General features: G+C 36.0%; 2 protein-coding genes across 7 annotated transcripts in view; both read left to right on the top strand.

Moving 5' to 3' along the window:
* Positions 1-17,596, top strand: part of LOC108607347 (calcium/calmodulin-dependent 3',5'-cyclic nucleotide phosphodiesterase 1) — a 109,530-nt gene extending 91,934 nt beyond the window's left edge. For 2 of the 6 annotated variants that reach the window (XM_033293525.1, XM_033293494.1), the window contains exons 6-8: positions 11,540-11,789; positions 12,374-13,472; positions 17,334-17,596. In XM_033293525.1, the coding sequence (XP_033149416.1) occupies positions 11,540-11,789; positions 12,374-13,472; positions 17,334-17,440 (1,456 nt within the window). In that variant the 3' untranslated portion in view covers positions 17,441-17,596. Of the gene's footprint in view, positions 1-11,539; positions 11,790-12,373; positions 13,473-13,551; positions 13,718-17,333 lie in introns of those variants that run through there. The other 4 variants (XM_033293562.1, XM_033293547.1, XM_033293540.1 and 1 more) reach the window with 3 other exon arrangements.
* LOC108607366 (polycomb protein esc) lies at positions 228-2,685 on the top strand. Its single transcript, XM_017998084.2, has 3 exons — positions 228-762; positions 816-952; positions 1,007-2,685. The coding sequence occupies exons 1-3, from the start codon at positions 706-708 to the stop codon at positions 2,088-2,090; spliced, it is 1,278 nt and encodes a 425-aa protein (XP_017853573.1). The 5' UTR covers positions 228-705; the 3' UTR covers positions 2,091-2,685.

Below are 17,596 nucleotides of genomic sequence, written 5' to 3'. Positions count from 1 at the left end.
ACAAACTGTCCCACCCCAACCCTTTTAAACTTTTTAACTAAATGTGTAAATACATATATTCTTAAAGCACACCATTTTTAAGCCACTCCCTTTTTGTACTGTCCCCCCCTCTGTGTTACATGTGTACATACATACTACATATGCGCATTTTCTTGTAAATGTTAATCATTTTGGCATGTTGTTATTACTTTTTCTAAACTAAGCTGCTTGCGCATGTTTAAATTCAAATCTTAGCAGTCTAAGCGCGCCAAAGCAAGTTAAGTTGGCTGCGCTTGCGCTAACTAACAGCTAGCAGCTAACATTTGCTATTAAAGCTATCGAGCATGTTAAGTTAGCAGCGCGCGAGGAGACTAACATTTGCTGTTAAAACTATCGAGCATGCTAAGTTTGCAGCGCTTGCGCTAGCATTTCCAATCGAGCAATATCTATCGAGCGATTAACATGCGCTGTTAACTGATCGTAAACAGCTGTCGGCTGCTGTAGAAAAAAAAGGCGCTCTATAGAAAGCTGCGTGCGCGCATAGAATTTTGTTAAATAAATAAACAATTGTTGCAGCTGATTAATAAAACAAACAATTGTGCTTAATAATCATAAAAAGTGTATTTAATAGCGCTGCATTAAATACAAAGTCTGTTTGATCGCGTGCTTGTGTTCTTTGTGTGGAAATTTGTGTTTTGTTTATAAGTTTATAACAAAGTGCGCGAAATGAGCAATGACAAAGTGAAAACAGTGCCAGAAGCTGAAGAATCGGACGAATCCTGTGTAAGTTGGAAATATATTCAAGCCTTGATCAATTGTTAACACGTGTTTGGCAGGACGAGTCGGCCAGTTATACGACCAACAGCACCACATCGCGCAGCAAATCGCCGGCAAGCAGCAGCACGCGCAGCAAGCGTCGCGGTCGGCGCAGCAACAAATCAAAGCTGCGCAGCGGTGCTGCCTACAAATATGAGTAAGGAAACAGCAAAGAAAATGCAAACAAGCTTATAACAAAATTCTATTCAAGCACACATGTAAGGGAAAATCATGGCGCAAATATATTTGGTGTAACCTTTAATACGCTGCTGGGCAAGGATGAGCCACAGGTGTTTGCCACAGCGGGCAGCAATCGCTGCACTGTCTACGAATGTCCACGCAAGGGCGGACTAACGCTGCTGCATTGCTATGCGGATCCAGATCCGGATGAGGTATTCTATACATGCGCCTGGTCATACGATCTGAAGACGTCGGCGCCACTGCTGGCAGCAGCGGGTTATCGTGGCGTCATACGTGTCATAGACATAGAACAAAACGAGGCTGTGGGCAATTACATTGGACATGGTCAGGCTATTAATGAGCTAAAGTTTCATCCGCATAAGCTGCAGCTGCTGCTCTCGGGCAGCAAGGATCATGCCATACGACTGTGGAATATACAAAGTCATGTGTGCATTGCTATTTTCGGCGGCGTCGAAGGACATCGCGATGAGGTGCTGTCCATAGATTTTAATATGCGTGGCGATCGCATTGTTAGCTCCGGCATGGATCATTCGCTCAAGCTGTGGTGCTTGAATACGCCGGAATTTCAGCACAAGATTGAGCTCTCGCATACGTTTAGTCAGGAGAAGTCAACGCTGCCGTTTCCAACAATAACCAAACACTTTCCGGACTTTTCAACGCGCGACATACATCGCAACTATGTGGACTGTGTGCAGTGGTTTGGCAACTTTGTGCTCTCCAAGAGCTGTGAGAACGCCATTGTCTGCTGGAAGCCCGGACAGCTGCATCAGAGCTTCGATCAGGTCAAGCCCAGCGATTCATCCTGCACCATCATTGCCGAGTTTGAATACGACGAGTGCGAAATTTGGTTTGTGCGCTTCGGTTTCAATCCATGGCAAAAGGTCATTGCCTTGGGCAATCAGCAGGGCAAGGTGTATGTATGGGAAATGGATCCTTCCGATCCGGAGGGCGCGCATATGACTACGCTGCATAATTCACGCAGCGTTGCCACCGTGCGGCAAATTGCCTTTTCGAGAGATGCCAGTGTGCTGGTTTATGTTTGCGATGATGCCACCGTCTGGCGCTGGAATCGACGCACTGCAGCGGCCATTTAGAGCGCGCGCGTCGAACCAAATCTCATGTGGCCAAAATTAACAAAAGCATTTGCTTAGCTTAGTTTTAGTTAAGACAAACAATTGTAAAATTAGTTTAAGAATAATTTCTAATGCGTATTAAATTTTAAAATTGTATAAATCCATTGCAATTTAAAGTGCAAGGTGAATGGCACCGTTTGCTCCTTGGGGCAACTCAAATCATTGCAATTGAACAACATTTGTATGCATTGGCTGCAGCCAAAAGGACACTCACGGGAATCCCTTGGATGAGTAAAATAAATGCGACCAAATTGAAACTGACAACACACAGAGCCTCGACGACCGCAACTGCTGCAGCGGCTAAGCCAAGCCAATTCAGCTAGAGCCATGAAAGCTCCCAGCAGACTGATTAAGTCAACAGCAGAAGCAAATAAGGGCATGGGAGCTGCAGACGTAGAGCAAAGCAAAGCAATGAAGCTATTTATGCTCTTGAGAAGATGGCAACTAATTTAAAGTGGCGCACAGTGGCCAAAAATAATTAAAGTAAATTGCAAAATATATTTTTACAAAATTATATTGAATAGTTATTATTAAAGCAGCCAAGTATACGCGCACAGTGGGCAAAAATATTTAATGTAAACGGCAAAATATATTTTTAAAAAATTAAATTGAAGTAAAATTGTTGGCAGAACTTAAAAGTTATTATTAAAGCAGCGAAGTGAAAGCACAGTGGGCAAAAATAATTAAAGTAAATGGTAGAAAATACTTTTAAAATATAAAATTGTTAGTTATTATTAAAGCAGCGAAGTATACGCCCACAGTGGGCAAAAATAATTAAAGTCAGTGAAAGAAAATATAAAATTAATAAGTTTTAAAATTCTTGGTAGTTAAAAAATAATAAATAATTAAAGCAGCGAATTGTACGCGCAGAGTGGTTAAAAATAATTTAAGTAAATGGGAAAAAATATTTATAAAACAAAATAATGTAGAAAAATTCTTGATATAAGTTTATAGTTATTAAAGTTGAAGTAACAAAGTATAAGCACAGTGGGCAAATTATAATAATTTTACCCATTTAAAAAAATTAAATTGGAGTCGATTTCAGGGTATAAACTAAGATTTATGAAACTAATAATTTTATATAATGTCTGACTACAATTATAGTCACTATACTTGCATTTTATATAAAAACAACTTAAACTAAGTACTAGCAGTTTGAACTGAGTCTTGTTATAAAACAAAAGCTATTGTCTTAAAGCTTTTTGTGTCGACGTTCGTTGACCGCAAAAGCTTAAACTTTGCATCAGCCTAGAGAGGCGCTTTGGCTTTTGGCTGCGAGCCTGGCTAAAAATGACTAATTTGCCATTTTGGCTTTTGCCATGTCTACATTTCATTTTTTTTTTCTTTTTTTTTTTTTGTTAGTCTTGACACGCGAGCTTGGAGTTAAGCCCAAGTGCGCGCCTAAGCTTTGACATTTGTTTTCATTTCTTGTGTGTCTGGCCAGCTGTCGGTTTCATCATCTGTCTGTTGTCTTTCTTTTGTGTCTTTTAAGTAGATGCAGCTCGGCGAGCTCCAGCTGCGAGCAATCAAACTATGTGCTCAGCTATGCGCGTCGTCATAGCACCATCAATGATTACGATATCAGACGGCGTACAGTCATATCCCATCATCGGTTTGTCCTGTTTCCTTTCACACACACATACAGACACACACATATATGTGTTGTTGTTGTTGCACTTGTTCACAAATACGCAATTACCCATACTCTAGCACTTTTCACTCACTTGTCAGCCAAAAATTAATCAAACCAAAGCTACTTTGTGGGCGTGGCTCCCAACTGTCTGTCGTTTCAGCATTTAGAGTAGATGACACCAAAAATTAGTTTAGCATGTCATTTGTCGGCCAGCGGCTTAAAAGTCGTTGCCGTTTCACATAAAAAATTCTAAAATAAAATAAAACTCAAGCTGCAGACCTTGACAGCGTCGCTGCTTAAGTCGTTGTAAGCTTTTAAAAGGCGCATGCCACGCCCCTTACTTAATGCGCTCCCACTATACGTGTGCGTGTGTGTGTATGAAAGACAAATTTGTTGTAAATCTCTTTAAGCGCAAGCAATAACCAGCAACAACAACAATTGAGCTTCAAACATCTCTGGCCTACACTAGCGTCTGTAACAATTGGCACAGCTAGTTATGCACTTTGTTTTCTTAGCATTTAAATGCAATTATCAGTTGCTTGTAGTTGTAATTAGCAAACAAATTGCTAGTCCCAAGCACAGTAAACACTCGCTAAGTAGTATTTGCTGTAAATAGTTATTAAATTAAATTGTATAATTATATGAAATTAGCATTTAATATATCAAAATATTATATGCAATTAGAATTTAATATATTCTAGTATATTTGAGTTGTTAGGAATTTCTAGTATTCGAATTTATAAAACAGAAATAATATTGACAAATCAACTTAAAAAAAATAGGCTTAAAAAATTGCTATGAATTTAAATACAAAAAAAATAAGCAGCAATATATTTAGATATTTTAAGATATTTAAGCAGTCTTATATTTTAGATTTTGTTCTAAGATTTTCTAGACTTTTTTCTAAAGTATATGACTGCTTTACTTTTATAAAATTAAGAACTTGCATTAATTTTATATTTAATAAAATCTAGTGCTAGATATTGAATACATTTTTCTTATATCGGTTGAGTTTGAAACGTGACTTGTATTTGCCTTCACAGCTAAGCAGTGTTTACTGTATATGTCAGCTTACACTGCTGGCTATAAAAAGTGTGCCAGCCTGCAATTTATTGAGCGCTTATCAGACCAACTGTTTGCTGACGCAACTTTTCCCATTGTTTGCTTATGATAAAAACAAATAAGAATAATAATAAAAAAAAATTCAAATTCAACAATTCTATCAAATTTAAAGCTAGATATAAAACATATATATATACGAATATATATGTATATGCATGGCATATCTAGTGTTCGATATCAAATCGTAGGAAAGAGAAAAAAATTAACAAATTAAATGGCATTTTGCGGCTTCTTCATTCAAACGGAACGCCCGATAAAGGTGGGAAATGATTTTAATGGTTTTCAGTTTCATTTATTAGTGCCGAACAAAAACACAAAAAAGCGCGTGTAAAAATCAAACAAAATATAATAAATAATGTTTGCTAATTAAACAGTGCAAAATAAATCATAATTAAACGCCATGCAGCCGACAACAACAATAGCAAAGTAATTGTTAATAATAACGAATTTGTGATTTATACAAAAATGAAAAGACATTTATACAAATATAATGATAATGATTCATGGGAAGTGCAAGCAATTAAAGCGCGAGAATAAAAGAGAAGCCAAAAATTGGGTCAACAGCAACGACACATAAAACTGAAGTTGAAGGTCGTAGCCCACGCCCACACCCTCGCCCAAGTTGGGCAATCATGTAAATCCTCTGCTTTGTTGTTTGCCTGCTTTTACATAACGGCACTTGTGTCCCATTTCACTCGTAAATACCCCAAAACAAAAAAAAAAATACAGAAAAAACGTGTGTATGGGAAAAATAAAACCCAAATAATAAACAGTTAACAGTTAAAGGGCCAACAGTGCCAGCAGACTCGACGGCTAATGTTACAAGCAAACCAAAAATCAATAATAAATGATGTTAACTGACAATAGTTACTTCTTTTTTTTTTGGGGTATTGCCGAGAGACAGTTCAAGGCCCAAAGAAGAAAAGCTTAAGCTAAAGTGCAAAAGTGTAAAGCCGTCAGCCTCACAGCCACCCACTCGCTCTCTCCCATATGTAACTGTAACTGCTGTTGTTGCTGACCTTAGCTAACAAGTAGCTGGGAAAGATGAGAGCCAAGACCCAGCAGCACCAGCAGCAGCAGCAGCACAATGGCCAAATGAGAGCGCAAACAACGGTAACCAAGCACAATGCGTAGCGCACACTTTAATCAGCTTTGCCCGTGGGCGTAGCAGGGCGAGGGTGGCTCAAACAGTTTGCTAAATAAGCAGCAAGCTTCAAAAAAAATCAATAAGCTAATACAGATTAGACATTTAAAATGAAATGAAGTGACAGTTAATAAGAAACGAAGTGAATTTTAAATTAAATTAGGCGTCAGCACTTGTGACTTATATAGAAATATACATATAATATAATATATATAAGATAAGATTAATATGCAACGAAGTGAGTTATAAATTAAATTTAGGCGCCAGTATAATTTAATCTATATATAAATAATAATAGAGAATTTAAAGCTTAGCTAAATGAGAGTAAATCTTAAATTAAATTCAGGTCTCAGTATTATTTTTATAACTTATATAAATACAAGAAAGTGGATTTCAAATTTTGAAGCTTAGCTAAATGAGAGTAAATCTTAAATGAAATGTAGGCGTCAGTATTATTTTTACTACTCATATAAAATATAAATATACATTTTTATACAAGAAAGTGAATTTCAAATTAATTTGGGGCGTCAAATTGGTTTTACTTGTGTCTAAATATTAAATTAAATATTTTGTTTAATAATGAAATATATACAAATTAAAAGTTAATATAAATTGAAATGAATTTTAAGTTAAATTTAGGGCGTCAGTAATATTTTTTACACATTTTTTGAAGTATAATATATAAAACTTTAATGTTAATATGATTTCCAGTGCATTTTAAATATAATTTAGGCGTCAGCATTATTTTTGACTTGAGTATTAATTTATTTATTTTAAATGTAAAAATATATTAGCATTTTTATCTTATCTGTTGATAAATGCTCTTAACTGCTGGCAGCTAATATTAAAATAACTAATCAACTGCCACATACAGCAGTTAAATATTTATATTTTTGAATTTGTGCAACTTTCGCTCAATTTAAAAAACATATGTTTGCGCATTTGCTTGATTAGAACTGTGTCTGTGTTGCTGTCAAACTTTTCTGTTTAAACAAAAAGTCTTAATTAGGCGTCGAAGTTTGCGCAGCCATATTAAACCACAGGACAAACTTTGTTTGTCTAACAGTTCCCGAGATCCGAGACCCATATACTAGTCTCTGTAAACTTTTTGTCGAGCTCGAGCAATCTCTGCAACTTTTGTGGTAACTTGCGTGGCATGCAACACACACACACGCAATTGTGAGCACTCCCAGGTTTACAATGCGAGGCACACGCAATGACATGACGATATAGCCCGAGTACCAGGCTATTATGTTGTTGCCCCGAACCCCGCCCTGTCCCCCAAATGGTCCACGGCACAAAGCAAAAAAATCATTGACAGAAGAGCAAAACAATGCGCTCAATTTTCGGCAGCAATTTCCCGTGTCTATATGCGAACCAGGGCCCCAATACATGCCTGCAGGGTAGCCACAGGAAATTGCACGCATAACTATTAAGTGGCATGGCATCCTTTTGAGCGAGCTGCTCCATAGCCTCAAATGAGCCTTAAAAATCACAAAAACAAAATACAAAACACAAATGGCCAACAACATGCTAGAAAATGTTGCTAGCCATTAATGTGACCCCCTCATCCACCCCCAAATGGCTTTAAAGCCATTGATAACAATTGTTGTTGCCAGTTTGTTGTTAAACAAAAAGACATTTCCGACATATGTACAAACATTTATGCTTTGATCTAGGCTAAATTCACAAAATTTTATTGCAACTGGGGGCAAAGCATTTGCTGCTTTTATTTTTAAACGCTTAAATTAAGCTGCTGCTAGCAAACGATTATTTTAATTGTTTTTGCTTTAAAGCAGTTAATAAATTATATATTTTTATATATATTTATGCTCTTTAGCTTAATATAATTTGAAATTTCTTATAGCACAAAATTAAATAATTAGTTAGCTATAAAAGAGAAAACGAGTATAACCAAACTAAAGTTTATTGAATTCCAGAATCTTTTAGTTACGCTAATTTATTATGTCGTGCATTAAAATCTATTAATTAATTTATCTATTATACAAATTTAACTTGCGAGACTTCTACTAAGATTTCTAAACATTTCTGTGGCATCTCCCAAATAATCTGAATTGCCAAAGAAATTCAAATCAATCTCAAACCCAATCGCAAATTAACTTCAAGCTGCTTTTAGACTATACAGAATTTTCTTATTGAGGCATAAATTACATTTGAAGATATTTTTTATAAATGGAAACTTTAATTAAAGCTTTAACTTAATCTACCCAACATAATTAAGCTGTACAGCTTCCTAAAATATGAATTAACAATGAGTTACATTAAGTTTAAAATCTTCAGTCGACGCTCAGCAATTAAATGAATACCCCAACAATATTTGCTTAAATCTTTAAAGCAGCAACAATTGTTTAAAGCTTACACACACACACACATACACTTGAAATAAATGTATTCAATTAGGCAAACGATTTATATTTGAGAGCTGGTTGCACCTGTTGCACGTTCGTTTGCCTTTAAGTGGGGGCACGCTTTGGCTTTGGTTTGCGTGATTTCGGAATTGCAAAACGTTATTGGCAATGTGGCAATAAGCGTTGCAATTTATTTAAAAATAAGCCAAAGCACGCAAATGGGAATTAAAAATACTGCCAAGCGTAATAAAGTGAAAATGCAATTGGCTAAAAAAGTTAAATGGGCTAAGAACATGACGTTGGCAAGTTGGGGGCAAGTTTATGGATAAGACCTTCGAATCTTAGGCCTGCTGGCATGCAAAGTCGAGTTGTAACTCGCTAACTGTTTGTAGTTGTTGTTGTTTATAGTAAAAAGTAAAGTACATAATGTGCTTGCTGACATAATTGATATGAACACGGCTGCTACGAATATATATAAGCTATATATATATATAAGTGAGGCACGCACGCAGCTCGAGCCAACACGCAAAGTCCGTTCAGGACAAACTGCAATTTCGCATTTTGCCATTTAGTTTAAATTTAACTCGCAAAGCGAAAACTACGCGCGAGCGCTGAATAAAAAGAAAATTATTTTAACAAAACGCGCGCGAGCGCTTGCCTCAAATATTTGCACACACTCAAGTGTGTGTGTGTGTGCTAGTGTGCGTGTGTGTGTGTGACAACATTTAAAAACGCATTTGGCCGGCCCAACTACACTTGGCCGCTAGTGATAAATTAGTTTTAGTTTCAATGCGAAATTAACAAAAATATTAAGTTGACATTGACACAAAGTCAATCCAATGTCTACAACAATAATTAACCAAGCTACAACAACAACAACTACAACAGCAACAACAACAACAGCACTTTGTACGTCACTAAGCTACACCAGCTTGATCGTTGCTGCGATGAGTCGCCTGAGGCGTGAAAGCAGCCGTCAAAGCGTCATCACCGTCGAGCTCATACAGTTCATAATTCAGTATCGCGCCCAGGAGACGCAGGATAAGAAGAAAAGGTGCGCAGCTCTTTCACTCAGTGTTTCAAGTTTAGTTTCAAGTGTTCTAAAATGTTGTGTACCTCCGAACTGGAAGCCATGAAAGCGCAATGGTATTTTACAAAACAAAAAACAATAACTTAAGCTAAGCCACAAAGAAAAAAGTGTGTGCAACATTTATATTTTAGACGTAGCCCAGCACCAAGGCTTAACTCTATGGCAACTGCGCTGAGCGTGGCTGTGGCTGCGCCCATGAATCTTTGTGTTAACTGCAAGTTATGCCATCAACACGCCACTGTAGCCAAAAGAAACTGCAAATATATGTGTTAAGTTGTTAACGGGGTTATGCACATTGTTTCTGAGTTATGCAATGCACAGCATTTGTTACATTTCCTTAGCTTAGGCTGAGCGAGTAAGGAATTTATATAAATGCAGAGCGACTAAGCTGCAGCTATTTTTATAAAAAAGTTGCTGCTGTAGCAAAATTCTATAAAATTCGTAGCTAAATCAGCTTGATTCAAATATTAAAGTCTTTATGTTTTTGATTAAAGGTATAAATATTATAAAAAAGTCTTTTAAGAACTAATTTTTCATGCTGTAATGCTACAAAAGCTGACTTAAATTTATTAATAGGATTAAATTTAATGGCGACTAAGTCTTTATGCAGCAATAGCAATATTAATAAGAAAATAAATAAATGTATTTATTTTAAATTGTAGCCTAGAATAAATCTATGGTACAATTGTATAGCCAGAGCACAAGCCTTCAAGGCTAATAAATAAAAATTAAATGCATTGCCTGCAATAAAAATATTTCAAATCGTTAAACTTGTTAAATTTTTATGCAGCACTGTAGCGATTTTATTAAATTGCTGCTATAGAAATTTATGAAATGCAAAAAGTTGCTAAAACAGCGTTTGCTATAAAGCGAAAATTGCTTATGTAGTGATTGCTTATACAGAATGTTTACTGTATGCTGCTTTTCAAACTAAATTCACAACAAGTGCGCTAATAAGCAAAGTTAAAGCTATAACAGCAGCTAATTAATTTTTTAAAATTTATAAAATAATTTTAACTTAAAAGTAACAAACGCTTAAGCTAAACAACAAATATGGCGTCTAAAAAATTATGCAAAAAATTATTACAACAAACATGCCAATTACCATAGTATACTTTTTAGGGCAAGCACTGTTTGCATTAAATATTTGGCATTTGACCTTAAGCAGCCCTTTTAGCCCCATAAGCGCAACTAATTAGCTGTAATTGAATATGCTGCCAATTAGCTTAAGTCTGCTGCATATTTTTACTGAGAACTGAAGCTGAATATATTTTTTCTCAATTATATTTTTTACATGCTACGGCATTTATCTTTATTTGTATATGAGCCAAAGTGAAAAGCAATACGCAGACACACACGCACACATACAAGCACAAATGTTGTCATGGCAATGCTGCTGTGTGTGTGTGTGTGTGAGTTCTTTGTCTGCTTCGATGTTTATAAGTACAATATAATTGACCAATTAGCTGGACTTTAAAGCTGCTGAGGCCTTGAGTGGCTTTAAGTTTGAGCATTGCTTGTCTCTGTTGCAGTTGCACACACATGTTGCACGTTTGTTGTTATAACGAGAGTAAAAATTCAATATTTTCTGGCATGCAATTAGTTCACGCACACACACACATACAACTCTTCACACACATACATACATAACACATACAATTGCATGCGCTGCCTGCTTTAGCTTTTGTTTCTTTCTTGCACTTTTAGCTGTCCGTAGTTTGTTGTTAACAATTAAATTTAACTCTTTCCCCCAACTATTTTTCTCTGCTAAACACAAAATTTATACTTTTTAATTTTTTATTGTTTTATTTTTTAACTTAGGCAACGCTATATAAAACTAAAAATATAAAATTTTAAATGCTAAACTTGGCTTGTTTTTATTTCTATTGAGTTTTAATTAACAAATTTTACTTTCATACTTAAACCCAAGCGTATTAATTTATTTTAAATTATTACTAAATATAAAGCGCATTTATTAATAATGTTTATCTTCTTTACACACACCTTTTCCCCCCACCCCACGCTCCACTTCCATTTCTTACACCTCTGCAGGCGCATGGCCGATGAAGATGACGAACTATCGGAAGTACAGCCGGATGCGGTGCCGCCGGAGGTGCGCGAGTGGCTGGCCTCCACCTTCACACGCCAGATGGCCACCACTCGCTCCCGCACCGATGAGAAGCCCAAGTTCCGTTCGGTGGCTCATGCCATACGCGCCGGCATCTTTGTGGATCGCATTTACAGGCGCGTCTCCAGCACTGCGCTCATGGAATTCCCACCCGATGTGGTTAAAATGCTCAAGGTAAGCCAGAGAGAGAAAGCAAATTGCAAACTGAGTTGGAAATTGTAGCAAAACTTTATTTATTTTAAAGCTTAAAATTCAAACAAGAAATTCATTTCATTTAACTATTAACATTTTTAACAAGATTTAGCTTAACGAATTAATAAGTATATAATAAATGAGCAAATCTATATAGCTATGCAGAATGTAATGTATATATAGTATATATAGTAATTACATAATGTCAGCGACTGTTAATTAAAAAATTGTTTTAATCAAATACAAATAATATTAGTCAATTATAATGAACGCAAAAAATGATTGAAACTAATAACATTTTGCATTTCTGCAATGATTTTTAATTTAATACATATATATTTGCTAAGGCTTTATATGTTTAAGAAATTAAATGCCTAAAGCGCTAAGTATTAATTAAAAGTGTTATAATAAAATAGATAAATATTTATATTGATTATTATCTTTGACTCTTTCAATTTGGCATTTATTTTTATTAATAAAAAAATAATATTTAAAGTGCATTAATGCTGATAATAATTTTTATAATGTTAGTTGATTTTTATAAATATTTGTGCTCTGTTTTTCAGAATCTGGACAACTGGACGTTCGATGTGTTTGCGCTGACGGAGGCGGCCAGCGGTCAGGTGATTAAATATGTGGCCTACGATTTACTGAATCGCTATGGGGCGATGCACAAGTTCAAGATAGCGCCGGGGGTGCTCGAGACGTTTCTGCATCGTGTGGAGGAGGGCTATTGTCGCTATCGCAATCCGTATCACAATAATCTGCATGCGACGGATGTGATGGTGACAATGCATTATTTTTTGTATACGGGCCTGATGAACTGGCTGACGGACTTGGAGATCTTTGCGGCGCTGCTGGCGGCGCTTATACATGACTTTGAGCACACGGGCACCACCAATAACTTCCATGTGATGTCCGGTTCGGATACGGCGTTGCTATATAACGATCGAGCGGTGCTAGAGAATCATCATGTGAGCGCAACGTTTCGCCTGATGAAGGACGACGATGCGAACATTTTGTCGCACTTGTCGCGCGAGGAGTACAGAGAGATGCGCACATTGATGATCGACATGGTGCTGGCCACCGACATGACCTGTCACTTTCAGCAGCTAAAGACAATGCGCAATTTGCTCACAATGCAGGATGCCACCATTGAGAAGTCCAAGGCTCTGTCGCTGGTGCTGCACTGCTCTGATATTGCGCATCCCTCGAAGCACTGGGATGTGCATCATCGCTGGACCATGCTGCTGCTCGAGGAATTCTTTCGCCAGGGTGATCTCGAGAAGGAATTAGGTTTGCCCTTTAGTCCGCTCTGCGATCGCAAAAGCACGCTCGTCGCCGAATCCCAAATCGGCTTCATTGATTTCATTGTGGATCCCAGCATGTCAGTCATGTCCGATATGCTTGAGCATATACTCGCGCCCATAGCGCCGGTCATGAAGGCCAAGCCAGCGCCGCTGCTCGAGGAGAATGCCGCTGAGACGGAAACCCCACAGCAGCGAGAGCAAGCGAATCCAGATGATAAGTCCGGCAGTGTGTGTCCCATGGTGCGCAAGAGTCATTCCAGCCAATTGGCTGCGCCCAACAAGTTCAGCATCAACAAGCCCTGGGCCAGCTGCCTGACCGAGAACAAGAAGATCTGGAAGGAGCAGGCCATTCGAGGTATGTTTTGTCACACTATTTGCATATTAATTGGCCACTCGCCTTTGATCTGTGCTCCTCCTTCCTCATAAATACGCAGAGGCCTTCGAACGTCGCAGAAAAAGCAACTTAAGCTAAGCTAAGCGAAGATGTCTGAGCGAAAGTGAAAGCGAAGAGAGAAATAAGCCTGCTCTCTATTATTTATTCATGCAATTTTCTTCTTAATGGCATTATTTTGTTTAACAATATGCAAGTTGACGCACATTAATAAACAGTCATATATATAAAATGCTCAAGAGTTGCTACGAAAGGTTCACAATATTTTTGTCAGAAGAATTAAATCAAATATATTGAAGGTAATAAGTCAGACGCTATGAATAAATGAATTAATATAATAACTTGCTTGTTGCTGGGATTAAAATTGAAGTAAAGATTGTGCCATATTAAAACAAGTAACTCAGCAAAATGAAATGTACACACATTAAAAAGGTATTTTGAATTTTATTTGGCTTGCATAAGATTCAGACTGCAAAGTAAACATAGAGCAAAATTATTACCCACTGCTGTAACTCAATTGAAACAAATTGGAATCAAATATTGTTATGACGTAGGTTGCTTTTGTTATCAACTGAGAGCGGTACTCAGCTCACCTTGCCTTGTATATTCGCCATACTTACCTTCGGCTATATCAGCCAAACTTCAGTTGTCCAATTCAAATTGGGCGTCAACATTCAAAATGAATTTAGTTCTTTTCAAATTAAGCATTGCACGCTTTTCTTTTATCTACAATATGAATCTACAATTAAAATGAGAATAAATTTGTGTATTTGAAAAAATATTATGCAGAGTTATAAACAAATTAGTAAATAAACAAGACAAATCTGTTGGAAATATGAAAGTTTCAAAGGCTGTAACTTAGCTAAATGAGATGCAATTGCAAAGTTTCATGCCTTGTTAGACTTAGTTAACTGAACAAAACTGCATTCAAATTGGAACATGTTAGGATATTTCGATATTTTTGATAAAAATGCATACCCCTTGATTAAATTTCAAAAATGTGAAAAATTTGACAATTTTTTAAAATGCAAAATATAATAATGCAACTTTGTTTGTTGGCATTAAAACAAGCATAAGCTGTAAAACATTTAAAAAACTCAAGACTTTTGACTGACAAAAACTAAATCAGTAGCTGATCCCCAAGTAAAAGAAATTATACATAATTTCGTTTATTTTCATATCATACGAAACGTTGCATCTAACATTTGTCTTAGTGAACAATCGCTTAAGGTTTCTTTGCAAAGCGCTGAGCACATTTCCAGGATTCAGGGATTGCATTTAATAGGATCGCTAGCACAGACTGCATCAAAACTAAGGCGTCTGCTTTGCTTTGATTCTTATGCATGAAGCGTCGAGCTGGCATTTCTAAATGCCAACAAAGCAATTAGACAACAATAAAGTAGAAGAGATTAACGCACTAGTAGTTTGCTTTTCTATAGCAAATCGTTGCTAATTGCTTTAGCTAAAAACTTTATTTAAAAATCAGACATCAGCATATTTAAACTTTACATTCGCCTGGATGCTTTACGCTCAACTCCAGACCTCTGCTCTTGTCGATCTTGGCAGCACACTTGAGAGCACAAGTATTGGGATAAGTTTCGCCATCGCTGCCACAGACTGGCTTCCTTAGAATTGGACACTCGCATGGCTTAAGCTGCCCTTTTTGACCTGCTGCAAACACCAGCAATCCAATAAGATAGAAGGCCAAAAATATTAGTAAGCGCATTTTGTTGTTTAACATTCGTCGATAGTTTTGAGACTGAGATTGACTTGAGATTGGAAAGCATTATGTGCAACTAATTGAATTATTTAAGGTTGCAAATGTTAGAGTCGCTAACAAATATAGCATTAGCTTATATATATACTATATAATTATCATATTTTGATACTCTGGCGCTTGCTCTAAGTTTATGCAACTATAACATTAATTTTTTATTCATCTGACGTATGAGTTGAATTATATGCAGCAAATCTTTATTTACAATATTAGCTAATTCATAATTGGCACTCTCCGTTATAAGCGAGTTCTACGTAAGCTCCTTTAGTTGTTGATTTTTTAAAATCACATAAATCGGCATAAGTTTCATTATCAGTAGCGCAGACTGGGCCATCCTTGAAATAACATTCATCTTCATCTTCTGCAGTAGCTGCAGGTTTAAATAACAAAATTGTTATCGTTAGCGACAACAGATAGAAGAAACTTTTTGAAAACACTTGCATTTTGATTAGCTCAGCTTGTTTGTTGGAAACGAACTAAAACTTTATAATGTCTAAGAGCTATTTAGAGAGCAGTGAAGTCAATTCAATTATTAAATATCAAAGTTTAATTTACTTCCATATACAGATTTTAGTTTGAATTAATTATATATTGGGAAAAGATTAAACAGAAAATAATTGAAATGAAATTAACACATAAATAACTCAGTTTCATTTGAATTTGTTTATTTGCAACTTCCTTCATTAGCGATAGTTAAGTCTTTTCCATTTTCGACTGCACACATATATGAACAATAATTGGGATAAGAAATTCCATCGGTGCCGCACACTGGATCAAAGTCCCCATGACAAGCACAAGGCTTTTGTGCCATTGTTAGAGCCAATAGACAGAAGAAACTTATAGCAAATAGTTTCATTTTGATTAGCTTAGTTTGATTATTGGAACAGAACTAAAACTTTGAATTTGAAATTAAAACATGGAAGTTTGGCTTTGTAACCAATTTGATTATCAAATATCAAAGTTTATGGATTAACAAAAGAAGAAGAATATAAAATTTAAATTTGATAGAAAACAAGTTTTTTTCTTTATTCAATTTGATGCTCTCTACACTTGTAAATTGAAAAATTAAAATGCAATTCAATTTTAATTCATCTGAATAATTTAATCTTTATTTATTAATATCTTTCTTATATGCATTCTCCTTTATAAGCGATAGAAATATTTTTTCCATTATCTTTTTGACAATCCAACAAGCACTCAGATATATAAGAAACTCCATCGGAGCCGCAGACTGCATTCCTCATCCAATTACAATGACAATTGCTTTGAATTTCATTTTGTGGCAATGCCAGTGTTAGAGACAAAAGACAGAATAAACTTATAGCGAATAGTTGCATTTCGGTTAGATCACTTGGATGGTTGGAATAGAACTAAAACTTTTGAGCTTGTTGCGTTTTTATAATGGGTTAGAGCTGCTTGGAACCCGGAAGCAGATTCGTTGCGAAACCAATTCGATTAACAAATATCAAAGTTTAATTCAAAAAAACTAAACAAAAAGAAAAAATTGGAAAAAAGGACGTTGCCTGATACTTTCAAAGAACAGGTCAATGCTTTGTTTATTAATAACATTAATTCTTTGTATAAATTTAAATTGGAATTAATATTTGTAAAAATTGATTGGAGATCTTAGCACTTTCCGTCCTTAAGAACTGTCAACTGTTGTGAAGTTCGCTTAGCGTCGCATGCCATATAACAAGGATTTATGTAGGTAACTCCATTGCTGCCACAGATCAGAATTCTATTCCGATGGCAACGGCAATTGTCGCCACTGCCCATTGGCAGAAGCAATAGCAAACTATATACGAAGAAGCAGAGATGCAAGCTGATTAGCATGATGCGAAGAACTAATGCAATTCTATGCAAGCTTTACTGTTTAAAGAATTTAAATTTAAAGCATAAAATTTGAATTCGTTGTGCATTAGATTTCAAAGCTGTATCAAATGATTTGCTAAGAATTTATAAGCCAAGTTAATTGCATAGGTATACGTTTAATTTTTTAATATGATATATTCAATATTATTTATTTTCTTTTTGTTATTTTCCAACAGATGCCGAGGCACGAGCGCTGGCCGCTGCTGCCGAAGCCGAAGCCGAGAACAAGTCCGCTGCGGAAACGGAAGCTGAGGCCAAGCCGGAAGCAACAGACGCCAACTAAAGCATTAAAATTAAAACTGCAATCGATACACAATAGTTAATATATACAAACATATTTAATTACTAATAGCACAGAATAATTCAAAACAAAAATGGAAACACTGTAAAAAAGCAACAAGAAATTTGTTGATTAATACGCTTAGTAATTGAAATCTAT

Source organism: Drosophila busckii, chromosome 2L, assembly GCF_011750605.1.
Source record: "Drosophila busckii strain San Diego stock center, stock number 13000-0081.31 chromosome 2L, ASM1175060v1, whole genome shotgun sequence".
NCBI lineage: Eukaryota > Metazoa > Arthropoda > Insecta > Diptera > Drosophilidae > Drosophila > Drosophila busckii.
Note: the sequence above shows the minus strand (reverse complement) of the source record. Positions and strands in the feature narration are given on the sequence as shown.

Bases quoted from the DNA above. Each gene is read 5' to 3' on its own strand.
- LOC108607366 (XM_017998084.2), top strand. From the start codon at position 706: ATGAGCAATGACAAAGTGAAAACAGTGCCAGAAGCTGAAGAATCGGAC. The intron at 763-815 runs GTAAGTTGGAAA...CGTGTTTGGCAG, and splicing joins AAGAATCGGACGAATCCTGT to GACGAGTCGGCCAGTTATAC. The intron at 953-1,006 runs GTAAGGAAACAG...ATTCTATTCAAG, and splicing joins GGTGCTGCCTACAAATATGA to CACACATGTAAGGGAAAATC.